The sequence below is a fragment of the Bufo gargarizans genome, chromosome 3 (assembly GCF_014858855.1).
Source record: "Bufo gargarizans isolate SCDJY-AF-19 chromosome 3, ASM1485885v1, whole genome shotgun sequence".
NCBI lineage: Eukaryota > Metazoa > Chordata > Amphibia > Anura > Bufonidae > Bufo > Bufo gargarizans.
Genome location: NC_058082.1, coordinates 467,951,113 through 467,965,014, shown reverse-complemented (window position 1 = coordinate 467,965,014; position 13,902 = coordinate 467,951,113). Strand labels below are relative to the sequence as shown.

The following is a 13,902-nucleotide window of genomic DNA, read 5'->3' as shown; positions in this document are numbered from 1 at the left end:
CTTAATCTGTATAGTAATGGGCTGCTCCGCCTGGTGGTTGCACGTGCTCAGTTCCATCCTCTGTCAGCAGCTCTGACATTGATAGGGATGGAGCTGCAGCAGAAAGGGCACAACTCCTGAAAAAGGGCTAGCCCCCTGAGAGTAGACGCAGCAGTGAGGGGGTCAGCAATGAGTGGGGGGATCTCTGGACCCATGTGAGGTACAGGGCTGGTTCTAGCTTTGTTACAAAGAGATTGTCATGTCCTATAGGATGTCTGAGTGTCATTTTTTATATCCTTTTTAGCATTGCAGTCTCACTTAACTCTCTCAGTCAGACCATCACTGCGGCCAGAGAGCCCACCTTTACAGACTTAGTGCATAAAGGCGGGTTTACACCGGCAGCCGATTGTCGGAAAGGAAGCGTTCCGTCTCGACAGTCATTCAGTGGGGAGACCGCACATTTACATGCAGAGATCTCCTCCACAGTATGAGGACGAGCAGTCCCTACTGCAATCCCTCGTCCTCATACAGAATCATTTATGCCACCCAGAAACAATGTGCCTGCACGAATGACATGATCAACCCATGAACGAGCGAAACGGCTGAGTGGCGGCACAGTTACGCGGGCAGATTGTCGGGAACGAGCATTCGCAGGAACGTTACAATTGGGTAACACTGATCAATGTAATGTTCTTCTGTGGACATCGTTATTCTAGGCCCTATCAAGGAACACTAGAGCAGGTTCATACTGTTATCCCATTCTACAACTACTATAATCACGAGGATTAATCTGCAATAACATCTTCCCCTCCAGCAGCAGTAAACTGACAGCGGATTAACTGCCTACTCAGGAGCTCTTATCCGTTATGCGATGGCTACAGATAATATATTGTATGTCATTTTCAAATGAAAAAGAGAAACAGCTAAAAATTTCTGAAAAAAAAAAAGTTTAAAAATCCCTTTCTGATGGAAGTGTCCTTTTCATAAATTGGCAAATAAACTTACTTACGCCTCTTGTAAATGTCAGCAACCAGAAATACCCCGTCTAGTGGGCTAAACAGAAAAGGGAAGACGGTTAAGAGGGGGAGGAGGGAGATGCTGCTGCAGTTACCATCCAGCGGCAGGTGCCTATCCTTCGTGGACCTGGTTGACACTCCTAAGTCCATCCCTGGTATTATCTGCCTAGTTGGACTAAATTGGCAAATTTTCTGCCCATAGAATACAATAGGTGGGCGACTCTCCAGTCCAAACTTAAAATTTGATTATAGATGCTGCCTCTATCTAGTCCTCTATCAAGATGGCCTCCACCGTCTGAGGATGAAGCGCTGTAGAAGAGCCTGAAACACGCTGCCTTCCATCTTTGATGGGCACAGCGCCTACGTCCGTCGGCACCGGTCCACTTGGACATGTCAGTTGGAGGAGGCCGTAGGAGGAGCACACAACCATGTACAAATTGCATCGGATACGTTTGTTAACGTCTAGGATCCTTAGAGAATGTTTGGGCTTCTTTCAGGGTTTCCTTTTTCACATCTGCTTCTTGCCCTCAGTCTCGGCTGTGTTGCTTGAGAACAGAGAAGACTTGTAATCTTTAATCCGTCAACTTTTAATGAAATCAGTAATCATGGAAATGGGTCAGAGGAGGCGGCGCGCGCCGCGGCGGGTATTACGGGCGGGAGTTTATTGCTGGACTGTGAGTGTTTGCTCTGTAGCGTGTTCTACATTTGGGGGATGGATAAAAGGTCCACAGAGACCCCAGAAAAGTTGCGCAGGCCCCCCTCTTCTCTGTGCTTGGGGGAGGATGATACATGGCATAGGAAAGGGAAGTTAATAAAAGTGCCGGCTTTGTTTAAATAGCAGTGCCTATATAATACATCTATATACTACTTAAAATAGCGCCGTAAAATTGACAAATAATAGTACCGTACAGTACGCAATACATACAATACCTAAGAAGTATTGTAATACAGTGGCCAGATAACAGTACCGTACTGTGCCCAAACAATACTGTCATACAGTGGCGAATTAAAACTGGCATTTAGTACCCAAACTAGCTTTGTTAAAATAGTGCCATACTGTGCTCAATAGCAGTGCCTATATAATACATCTATAGTACCTAAAAAGAGAACCGTAAAATTGACAAATAATAGTACCATAAAGTACCCATACATACAATACCCAAGCAGTATTACAACACAGTGGCCAGATAACAGTACCAAACAATGCCGTCATACAGTGGCGAAATAAAAGTGCCATTTAGTACCCAAACTAGCTTTGTTAAATAGTGCCATACTGTGCTCAAATAGCAGTGCCTATATAATACATCTATATAGTACCTAAATAATAGCAACATAAAATTGACAAATAATAGTACTATAAAGTACCCAATATGTGCAATACCCAAGCAGTATTGCAATACAGTGGCCAGATAACAGTACCGTACTGTGCCCAAACAATGCCGTCATATGGTGTCTAATAAAAGTGCCCAAATATTTATTCCTGGTGACCTATGCCTAACAATTACAGCAGCCATCTAATCGTTCTGTTGTTTGTGCCTCCTGGAGCCCAGTCTGTATTATGTCATGTGGTAGGTGACAAGTCTTCTTTGTATATCGCCTATTCTATATGATTTAGCATCCATGGCTTGTCCTTTTTCCCCTCTTCTAGTGGTCGGACAGCTCCTCCTGTTTTCAGGTTGTCTCCTTAATGAAATCTTTGGCTCAAGGCGGGCGTAATATAATCTCACCATTCACCAGCCCAGTGCCAAGCTGTTTGAGCTCTTTGATCAGGTGAGTCCTGGTGGTGACGTCGTGTTACAGATAGGCACACGGACAATGGTTGTGGAACCACCGTGCCAAGTATAGCTTTGACGTTGGGCCAAACCCTATGGGCGTATTTCTGGCGCGTTCCTGTATTACCCTTAACACCTGCGAAATCCAGGGATGTGGACTTCGCTGCGGGTTAGCAAGCAGACCGCCACCTTCTCCTGAGATGTGTGCTGGTGTACTGGCAGTGATGGGGTCGGAAACAGCAGTTTGAAGCATAAGAGACAGATCAGGAGACCATGCATAAGACACCTGGACTTCAGGAACTTGGACCCTGTTTAGGGAACTTGGCAAGACGGACTTCAGAAAATTAGACATTGTTCCCACATAGCAAATACAGGAGCAAACTTAGACAGGAATACAGACAGAAGCTGGCATAACACAGACAGACGGAACGATCCAATATAGACTAGCACAGGGGATCAGCAACCTTCGCACTCCAGCTGTTGTGAAACTACGACTCCCAGCATGCTCCATTCACTCCTTTGGGAGTTCTGAGTACAGCCAAGGAGGTGTGCATGCTGGGAGTCGTAGTTTCACCACAGCTGGAGTGCCGAAGGTTGCTGATCCCTGGACTAGCAGAGCACAAGCAGTGGCTAGAACACTAGGTCGGAATTCAGACAAGGACAAACAGAACAACCCCAGCTAAAAACTATGACTAAGGCACAGACAGACTCCAAACGGACCAAAGCAAGACAAGAATGAAAGACAAGACATGATTGCACAAACAGGGCAAGTCATAGAGACATCCACCAAACTGACACAGAACTCAGGACTATATAGCAGACATAACGACGTAATGAGCCAAGTAGTCGAACAGATGCAGAAACAGCAGTGGCTTATTTTCCTGGGCATGTTGAACCCAACTGCCTGAGCCTTCTCTCCCTGGACATCTGCCGCCAGTGAGAGTCAGGAGGCCCCCATGTCCATAGGATGGCCAGCCGATCCCATCAAAATCATCAGGCTCTTCTGACACTAATCTAACTCTTTCCAGACAGATGTATTTCAAAGTATATTTCTAAGGGGGCAATAACTTTTAGCATGGGTGATATATCATAAATGCAGTAATAACCCAAAGAATGTACTATATGGTTCCTCAGGTTCCCTTTCATGTCAGGAATCAGTGAGTTCACAAACTGCTGCCCAAGTCTGCATGACACGTGAGATTAATTTAGATGGACATCCCCTTTAATGGACCCAACCTATCCTTTCCCAAGTGACATTGCTGTACAGTAAACCATCCCCTCGGAAAATGGGGTTCCTCCATTGTAGACCTGTCTGTTAGCCTGAGCTGGGTTCGGATACAAAGACTCTGAAAGACCCAACATGTCTACGGGCAGCTTATTGGTTTTATTTAGAACTATGTAATACCTCAATTTACCTGTGGGGGCACTGCAGGGAAACCGACCACTTTCTGTCAGTAGGCTTTACAGATTTCAGCTTATCTTCAGGAGATCTTTGTATCTAAAAGGGAAAAAGCAGACAAAGCCTTAGGTTTGCTCGATTTTTGTTGTTGTTTCTCCTTTAAGACCAAATGAACAGTCTTATTTGCCGTCTGCAGAATGGTTAAAGCTGACAAATATTTTCTAGTATTAGGAGCCGGTAAAGCTGCAGAACAGATACATTACATGCTCCTCTCTCTTTTTCAAACACAGCTTTATGTATTAAGCCAGGGACAATGCATCTACCGTGGGAAAGTGTCAAATCTCGTTCCATACTTGCGGGTTCTAGGATTAGGCTGCCCGACTTACCACAACCCGGCGGACTTCAGTGAGTAAAATGTTTTCTAGAACTTTCACTGTGCTTCTCCGTAGTGAAATAATGGGCCTGATGGTCCCACAGTCGTCTGCAACTTGTGGATATCCAGTTGCAGCAGAACTACTACTCTCAGCATACACACACAGATATATATATATATACACACACATAGCATACCTGCCAACTGTCCCCGAATGTCTGGGAGACTAGTAGGCAAAAAGGAACATCTCCTGGACTTCCAGAAGACCTCCAGTTCCAGCTTTCCTCCATTGGTGGTTGCTAAGGGGTGTATGGAAAGTGCAGGAGTTAGGAGAGTTGAATATCCAATCATCTGATCTAATGTCTGTAAAGAGGTAATTTGGAGTCTGGTCTGGGGTTGCAGAATAGGTGGTGTCTGTTCTGAAGTCTGTAAGGAGGTGCTGCGTAGACATAGACATCTTACCCTCCTAAGGAAGGAAGCAAGATGGACCATGCGCTCCGGAGCTATGGGCCCTCTGGGATTGAATGATAGAAACGATCTTGGAGTATTTCTGTAAAAATATATGTATCTTTATTGTTTGTTTATTTGCAAATTTTTGGTGTTCATATGTATTTGGCCGGTTTCTCTGTGACGGAATCAATGTGCTCTGCACAGATGAAGCGGCGCATAAAGGTGACATAATCACGTCAGAGCGTTAGTGGCCTGAGGAAGTGCTAAGGCCACGAGCTACTTGCCTGCGCTGTTTGTTTGTCCTGTATCGGTGAATGTTTATGGCATCTGGAATAAAGAACATCCACTTTTTGGTGAGTGCCGCCTAGTTGTTTCTCTTGGTTGCACATTTGAAAGACTTAGAGGCAGAAGCACCACCATGAGTGGTAGAGAGGACCCAGTCTTGGAGTTCCAGCTTTTTTTGAAGAAAGGGAAAGAAAGCAGTGCCATCCCTTCTGTGGTCTGGAACTTTTTCATGCTGCCTGGTATAGGGTTTGCAAACAGAGGGAGTCTGGGGTCTATAAACCAAGAGGTCTGGGGTATGCAAACAGATGGCGCCTGGTCTGGAGTCTGAAAATGAATATGTGGTCTGTAAACTGGGTCTGATCTGAGGTCTGTAAAAAGGATGTGTGGTCTAGGGTCTATATACAGGAGAGACTGGTCTGGAGTGTGTACATTTATCTGGGGTCTGTAAACAGGGAGTCTGATCAGGGTTCTGTACACAGGAGAGACTGGTCTGGAGTCTGTAAACTAATCTGGGGTCTGTAAACAGGAGGTCTGATCAGGGTTCTATATACAGGAGATACTGGTCTGGAGTGTGTACATTTCTCTGGGGTCTGTAAACAGGAGGTCTGATCAGGGCTCTGTATACAGGAGAGACTGGTCTGGAGTCTCTAAACTAATCTGGGGTCTGTAAACAGGAGGTCTGATCAGGGTTCTGTATACAGGAGAGACTGGTCTGGAGTCTGTAAACTTCTCTGGGGTCTGTAAACAGGGGGTCTGATCAGGGTTCTGTACACAGGAGAGACTGGTCTGGAGTCTGTAAACTAATCTGGGGTCTGTAAACAGGAGGTCTGATCAGGGTTCTGTATACAGGAGAGACTGGTCTGGAGTCTGTAAACTAATCTGGGGTCTGTAAACAGGAGGTCTGATCAGGGTTCTGTACACAGGAGAGACTGGTCTGGAGTCTGTAAACTAATCTAGGGTCTGTAAACAGGAGGTCTGATCGGGGCTCTGTATACAGGAGAGACTGGTCTGGAGTGTGTAAACTAATCTGGGGTCTGTAAACAGGAGGTCTGATCGGGGCTCTGTATACAGGAGAGACTGGTCTGGAGTGTGTACATTTCTCTGGGGTCTGTAAACAGGAGGTCTGATCGGGGCTCTGTATACAGGAGAGACTGGTCTGGAGTGTGTAAACTAATCTGAGGTCTGTAAACAGGAGGTCTGATCGGGGTTCTGTATACAGGAGAGACTGGTCTGGAGTGTGTAAACTAATCTGGGGTCTGTAAACAGGAGGTCTGATCGGGGCTCTGTATACAGGAGAGACTGGTCTGGAGTGTGTAAACTAATCTGGGGTCTGTAAACAGGAGGTCTGATCGGGGCTCTGTATACAGGAGAGACTGGTCTGGAGAATGTAAACTAATCTGGGGTCTGTAAACAGGAGGTCTGATCGGGGCTCTGTATACAGGAGAGACTGGTCTGGAGTCTGTAAACTAATCTGGGGTCTGTAAACAGGAGGTCTGATCTGGGTTCTGTATACAGGAGAGACTGGTCTGGAGTGTGTAAACTAATCTGGGGTCTGTAAACAGGAAGTCTGATCTGGGTTCTGTATACAGGAGGGACTGGTCTGGAGTGTGTAAACTAATCTGGGGTCTGTAAACAGGAAGTCTGATCTGGGTTCTGTATACAGGAGAGACTGGTCTGGAGTCTGTAAACAGGGGCTGTAATCTGGGTTCTGTATGCGAGAGGGACTGATCTGGGGTCTTTAAACAGGGTGTCTGTTCTGAGGTCCGTATACAGGACTGGCCTGGAGGTCTATGGACACATATTCCTACACCAGTGCTTAGTGCTTGACGGGGCAAATTACCTCTCTACTGCTGGACACCAATAATATGAATAGCGCATTATGTCTTGGGGGGGGGGGGGCTGGTTCAGGCTTTACTTCGGGCCTCTGGGTGCAGCTGTTAAGTGACTGTTAGAAGTGGACTAATGCTGCATTATATCACAACTGACATCCGTTTGGACATACCTCAAGCAGTTTTGTTCAATATCTACATTATTTTCATTTTCTATTACTGTTATAAATGTAAAAAGTATTGAAATCATAAAAAATTATGAAGTGCATTAAATCTTTCCATAATTATGTGGTGTGATACTGCCATCTAGTGGTCAAATGGTGTAAAAACCAGGTAATACTGAAATCCTATGGAGCATCCAGCTCTGCAGCCTTATATCTCCTGACCTATTACAATTCCCAATAAGAAAGTAGAAGAACATTTTAAAGGCACCTTTACAACGATTTTATGTATTGCTCAAATGCATCTAAAATAACAAAAGAAAGCAACTTTGTAAATACACTTAATTAAAAATCTGTCATTTTCTGTCTATAGCTCCTATGCAGCCCTATGTGTTCTCATGGTTACAGACCACAAACAAACCCAGTGTAGTCTGATCTTGCAGTCCTACTCCATACTCCTCTACTACTTACTATCATAGTTCAGCAAGAAGTAGGGGACAGATGAATAACAAAATAAAGGCAGGATCAGACCACACAGAGTTTGTTTGTAGTCTGTTACCATGGATACAAATAGGTTTGCATAGGAGCTGTAGAGACAAAAGAGTAGGCAATATTTAATTAACACTAATTGCAATGCTGCTTCAATTTGTAATTTAGAGGCATCGGAACAATACATAGAAATTATTATTATCAATAATAATTATTAACGCGCCATCCATTCCATAGCGCTGGACATATGATAAGCGGTGCACATACATAATACAGACAAGTGCACTAATCATAAACAAGACAAGTTACAGACGGGCACAGAAGGAGAGAGGGCTCTGCCCGTGAGGGCTTACAATGTGATTGTAGAGGTGGACCCAGGGGCGTTGCTAGGGTCTCAAAAGATCTGGGGTTCAAGCCCCAATGAATATGGCCCAGTTCTCTAAGTCGCAGCCCCCTCCCCCCACACTCCACATTTTCCTGTATTTGCTATACAGCAGCACCTACCTCTCACATCCAGGTGACGTCTCCTCCGATGTAGATCTTCTCTGTCATCATCTTCTCCATTCGGTCAGGACACGTTTCTCAGCCGCCTCGTCTCTGCAGAGTGTGACACACAGACATCTTAGTGTCCTCACTTTTCTATCATCATCCCCCAATCTGGATATAATTAATAAGTACACCTCTGCATAACACTGTATCCTTATTAACGTATAAGAGAATAAAAAAAGAAAGAAATGTGGATCAATTTACAACAAAAATATTTTTAACCAAAAGGTGTGCTTTTGGTGGGTTTGGAACTAATGGTGGTCTGTGGGTGGCACTATTACTGGGGATCTGTGGATAACGGACACTGTTATGGGGGGATCTGTGGATGACGGACACTGTTATGGGGGGATCTGTGGATGACGGACACTGTTATGGGGGGATCTGTGGATGACGGACACTGTTATGGGGGGATCTGTGGATGACGGACACTGTTATGGGGGGATCTGTGGATGACGGACACTGTTATGGGGGGATCTGTGGATGACGGACACTGTTATGGGGGGATCTGTGGATGACGGACACTGTTATGGGGGGATCTGTGGATGACGGACACTGTTATGGGGGGATCTGTGGATGACGGACACTGTTATGGGGGGATCTGTGGATGACGGACACTGTTATGGAGGGATCTGTGGATGACGGACACTGTTATGGGGGGATCTGTGGATGACGGACACTGTTATGGGGGGATCTGTGGATGACGGACACTGTTATGGGGGGATCTGTGGATGACGGACACTGTTATGGGGGGATCTGTGGATGACGGACACTGTTATGGGGGGATCTGTGGATAACGGACACTGTTATGGGGGGATCTGTGAATGACGGACACTGTTATGGGGGATCTGTGGATGACGGACACTGTTATGGGGGGATCTGTGGATGACGGACACTGTTATGGGGGGATCTGTGGATGACGGACACTGTTATGGGGGGATCTGTGGATGACGTACACTGTTATGGGGGGATCTGCGGATGACGGACACTGTTATAGGGGGGATCTGTGGATGACGGACACTGTTATAGGGGGGATCTGTGGATGACGGACACTGTTATGGGGGATCTGTGGATGACGGACACTGTTATGGGGGGATCTGTGGATGACGGACACTGTTATGGGGGATCTGTGGATGGCACTGTTACAGGGGGGATCTGTGGAGGGCACTGTTACAGGGGGGGATCTGTGGATGGCACTGTTACAGGGGGGATCTGTGGATGGCACTGTTACGGGGGGGATCTGTGGATGGCACTGTTATAGGGTGGGGGATCTGTGGCTGGCACTGTTATAGGGTGGGGGATCTGTGGCTGGCACTGTTATATATGTGCCATCCACAGACCCCCCACCCCATAACAGTGCCATCCACAGACCCCCCACCCCTTAACTGTGCCATCCACGGATCAGCCTAAACCCCCCCCCCCCCCCGCTGCCGCCGCCACCCCCCCCAGTATTCAAATATAAAATGTCTTATTCAATTAAAATGTATTAGATATGCCCCCTCACTCCTAAATTCCTAATAGTACCTTACATCCTATTCCTAGGTTCTGTACAATTGCGGCAGGGCGGGCGGCCGGCGCGTCACTCACTGACGTCACTTGCCTGCGCCGCCTGCTTCATTCATAAAGTAGGCGGCGCAGGCACGTGACATCAGGGAGTTACGCTGCCGCCCGCCCGACCTGCCGGCATTACAGAACCTAGGAATAGGATGTAAGGTACTAGGAATTTAGGAGTGAGGGGGCATATCTAATACATTTTAATTGAATAAGATATTTTATATTGCTATACCGGAGCGGCGGGGCGGGGCTATAGTACACTGACTGCACCGCCCCGCCGCTATTCCCGGCCCCCAGCTCCTCCTCCCAGTCCCTCAGCGCCTGCGCCGGCTTCTGATCAGAGGAAGGGAGATGATGGAAGTGCTCATCTCCCTGCCGCATATTACATTGCGAGCCCCCCTTTACGGAGCCTGGCGCCCCCCCTGGGGGGCGCGCCCCACTATTTGAGAAACACTGCCCCATAGTAATAGTGCTCCTCATAGTCCTACAAATAGTAATTCCCTTCTAGAGTGCCCTCATTAGTAATACTGCCCCCTACTGTGATAATGCTCCCCAAGAGTGCCTCCATTAGTAGAAGAGCCCTCCAGTATTAATAATACCCTCACAGAGCCCCCGGTAGAAATAAGGCCCCCTATTGTTCCCCCAGTGGTAATAAAGCTCTCTACAGACCACACAGTAGTAATTAGTAATTAGTAGAAACATAGAATTAAGGTGGATCTATAAGTCCCTCCTATAGAGCCCCCAGTAGTAATAAGAACGTCTATAATGTCCCCTGGATTTATAATACCCCTACAGTGCCCCCAGTATTTATACTGCCCCCTACTGTTATAATGCTCACCCAGAAGTGCCCTCAGTATTTATAATGCCCCCTGCAGTGCCCCCTGTAGTTATATTCCTCCCTCCACCAGACAGTCCCATGTAAATAACATCACACCATCTCTCCTGCCCCCTCCAAAATACAGTCCTATGTAAATAACATCACTCCCCTCCCTTCAGCAACTCCAATTTGTAGTCTCATGTAAATAACACTATTTCCCTCCCTCCTCCATAAAGTCCCATGTAAATAACATCCCTCTCTATCTACAGCCCCCTCCAAAATACAGTCCCATGTAAATAACATCACCTCCTCCCCAGCTGCCTCCAACGTGCAATCCCATGTAAACATCTCCCCCTCAACATTCAGTCCCATGTAAATAACATCATTCCCCCCACCAGCCACCTTCAACATACAGTTCCACATAAATAATATTGCCCCCTCAATATTCAGTCCCATATAAATAACATCACTGCCTCCCCAGCCCCCTCTAACATACAGTCCCATGTAAATAACATAATCGCCTCCCACAGACGCCATAAACATACAGTCCCATGTAAATAACATCCCTCTCTTCAGCCATAACATACAGTCCCAGTTAAATAACCACAACTCCCAGCATTGCTTTGCCTCTCCCTTCATTTACCGCTCCTTATGTAGCAGACATCACCACAGCTTCTTCCCCCAGGACTTCTCCTCTTCACTGCCGTCCTCTCCTGCACTGGTCACATGATGGTGACATCATTGTAGGTCCTTCTCAACCACTGCCTGTTCTACTGGTCACATGACCTGTGATGTCATCACAGGTCCTTTAGCTCTTCCAGTGCATTCGATTCAATTGTATTGCTGTCCTAAAGGAGGACAATACAGCTGTATCTAGCTGGCAGGCAGGACATTTGGGGCCTGGGACAAACCTTCAGTGGCCCAGGCCCCAAATGTTTTAACCTAGCAACGCCCCTGGGTGGACCTTACCTTTAAAGCCAGGTCACACTTTAAATAAAACAGATTTAACACAGATTTAAAGTGATAGTGCCCCTTTACCAAGTGACCTATTCAGGCTTATAAAGTGGCACTCTAGGCAAATATCTATAATGTGATAACATTTTCACTTGTGCCAATTAATCTGAATGAATCATCTTCTGCTCTCCTCCTAAAGTAATGGAAGTGGCCTCTGGAGAGTACGGAGACCAGAACCCCCGACTTGTGAGAGCTGTCCAGGAGATGTGTGGGACTGAGCAGAAAAGGGACCTTTGTGGAGAGACGGAACCCAACCCGTTCCTGTGGCACAAACCATCTGAAGAGGTAAACAGGGGTGATAAGGGTATCGGCGAAATACAATACCAGTCCATGACTACTGTGGCTTGTGTAATAGAGCAATGCATTTTGGGTATCCTGTTTATTGTAATGAAGCAAGAAGGCCTAAGCAATGACAGAGCAGAAGGCTTAGGAGCAACCAATCACAGAGCAGAAGGTCTAGGAGCAACCAATCACAGGCAGAAGGCCTAGGAGCAACCAATCACAGAGCAGAAGGCCTAGGAGCAACCAGTCACAGGGCAGAAGGCCTAGGAGCAACCAATCACAGGGCAGAAGGCCTAGGAGCAACCAATCACAGGTCAGAAGGCCTAGGAGCAACCAATCACAGAGCAGAAGGCTTAGGAGCAACCAGTCACAAGTCAGAAGGCCAAAGAGCAACCAATCAAAGGGTAGAAGGACTAGGAGCAACCAATCACAGAACAGAAGGCTTAGGAGCAACTAATTACAGGGCGGAAGGTCTAGGAGCAACCAATCACAGATCAGCCTTCATGTTTTCAGAGCATTTCAAGGAATTAGAGCAGAAGCCCTAGGAGCAACCAATCACAGAGTAGAAGGCCTAGTATCAACCAATCACAGGGCAGAAGGCCTAGGAGCAACCAATCACAGAGCAGAAGGCCTAGGAGCAACCATTAACAGAGCAGAAGCCCTAGGAGCAACCAATCACAGAGCAGAAGCCCTAGGAGCAACCAATCACAGAGCAGAAGTCCTAGGAGCAACCAATCACAGAGCAAAAGTCCTAGGAGCAACCAATCACAGAGCAGAAGTCCTAGGAGCAACCAATCACAGAGCAGAAGTCCTAGGATCACCCAATCACAGAGCAGAAATCCTAGGGGCAACCAAAGGGCAGAAGCACTAGGAGCAACCAATCACAGGGCAGAAGGCCTAGGAGCAACCAATCACAGGGCAGAAGGCCTAGGAGCAACCAATAACAGGGCAGAAGCCCTAGGAGCAACCAATCACAGGGCAGAAGGCCTAGGAGCAACCAATCACAGGGCAGAAGGCCTAGGAGCAACCAATCACAGGGCAGAAGGCCTAGGAGCAACCAATCACAGTTCAGAAGGTCTAGAAGCAACCAATCAAAGGGCAGAATGACTAGAAGCAACCAATCACAGAGCAGAAGGCTTAGGAGAAACTAATTACAGGGCGGAAGGCCTAGGAGCAACCAATTACAGATCAGCCTTACTGTTTTCAGAGTTTTATGGAATTAGAGCAGAGCTAGGCAAAAATGCCTTTTTTTTGTTGTTGTTATATAAATGAGGCTCATAATATTGTCCCCATTCACTGACAGCAAGGAGAGATCTTGAAAATATTGAGGAATTAAAACACAAAGTATAACAGAAAGGTGCACATAGAAAAATTTCATTTCATTACTCATTTTGAGTGGAGGGAAGAAAAACAATTGACAGAGCTAGAATTTCTAATATCGATGATGACCTGTCCTGAGGAAAACCCCTTTAATAAATTCCTCTCATAATATTCCTAACATAATATTCCATGTTACATTTTTGGTTATCTGCAGCCACCATTAGGCGGAGTTACTACAGAGATCGATGAAGTCAGCACTGAGTTTCATGGGAGCTGTATGAATCCATCAGTAGTGAGCTCCCTCTAGTGGTGGCTGCAGGTAGCCAGAAGGGGGAATTTAGCAAGAGATTTGTATACTTCTCTTTGGGCTTATAAAAGTTGGAAATGATGAAGCACGCCATACTTGTGCAAAATTTAGCAACTTGAGTGTGGTTTACCAGGAGTGGGCGTGGTCTCCAGATTTTCGACAGAAAAATGATATGCAAATCTAGATTTCCTTTTTTTTGTCTTCAGGACAGATGTGCCAAATTTATTAAGATGTGACATTTTGAGTATTGACATGTGGTCCTATGACGTCTGTAGAGGGAGCAGCCATCTTGGCTCTTACCTACAATGTTAT

At 46.4% G+C, this 13,902-nt stretch overlaps 1 protein-coding gene across 2 annotated transcripts in view; it reads left to right on the top strand.

The window, feature by feature from the left end:
• ABCG1 (ATP binding cassette subfamily G member 1) overlaps window positions 1–13,902 on the top strand; it is an 85,758-nt gene that overhangs the window by 63,114 nt on the left and 8,742 nt on the right. The window contains exons 9-10 of one of the 2 annotated variants that reach the window (XM_044286732.1): window positions 11,821–11,985; window positions 12,527–12,537. In XM_044286732.1, the coding sequence (XP_044142667.1) occupies window positions 11,821–11,985; window positions 12,527–12,537 (176 nt within the window). The remainder of the gene's footprint in view (window positions 1–11,820; window positions 11,986–12,526; window positions 12,538–13,902) is intronic. The other variant, XM_044286731.1, reaches the window with a different exon arrangement.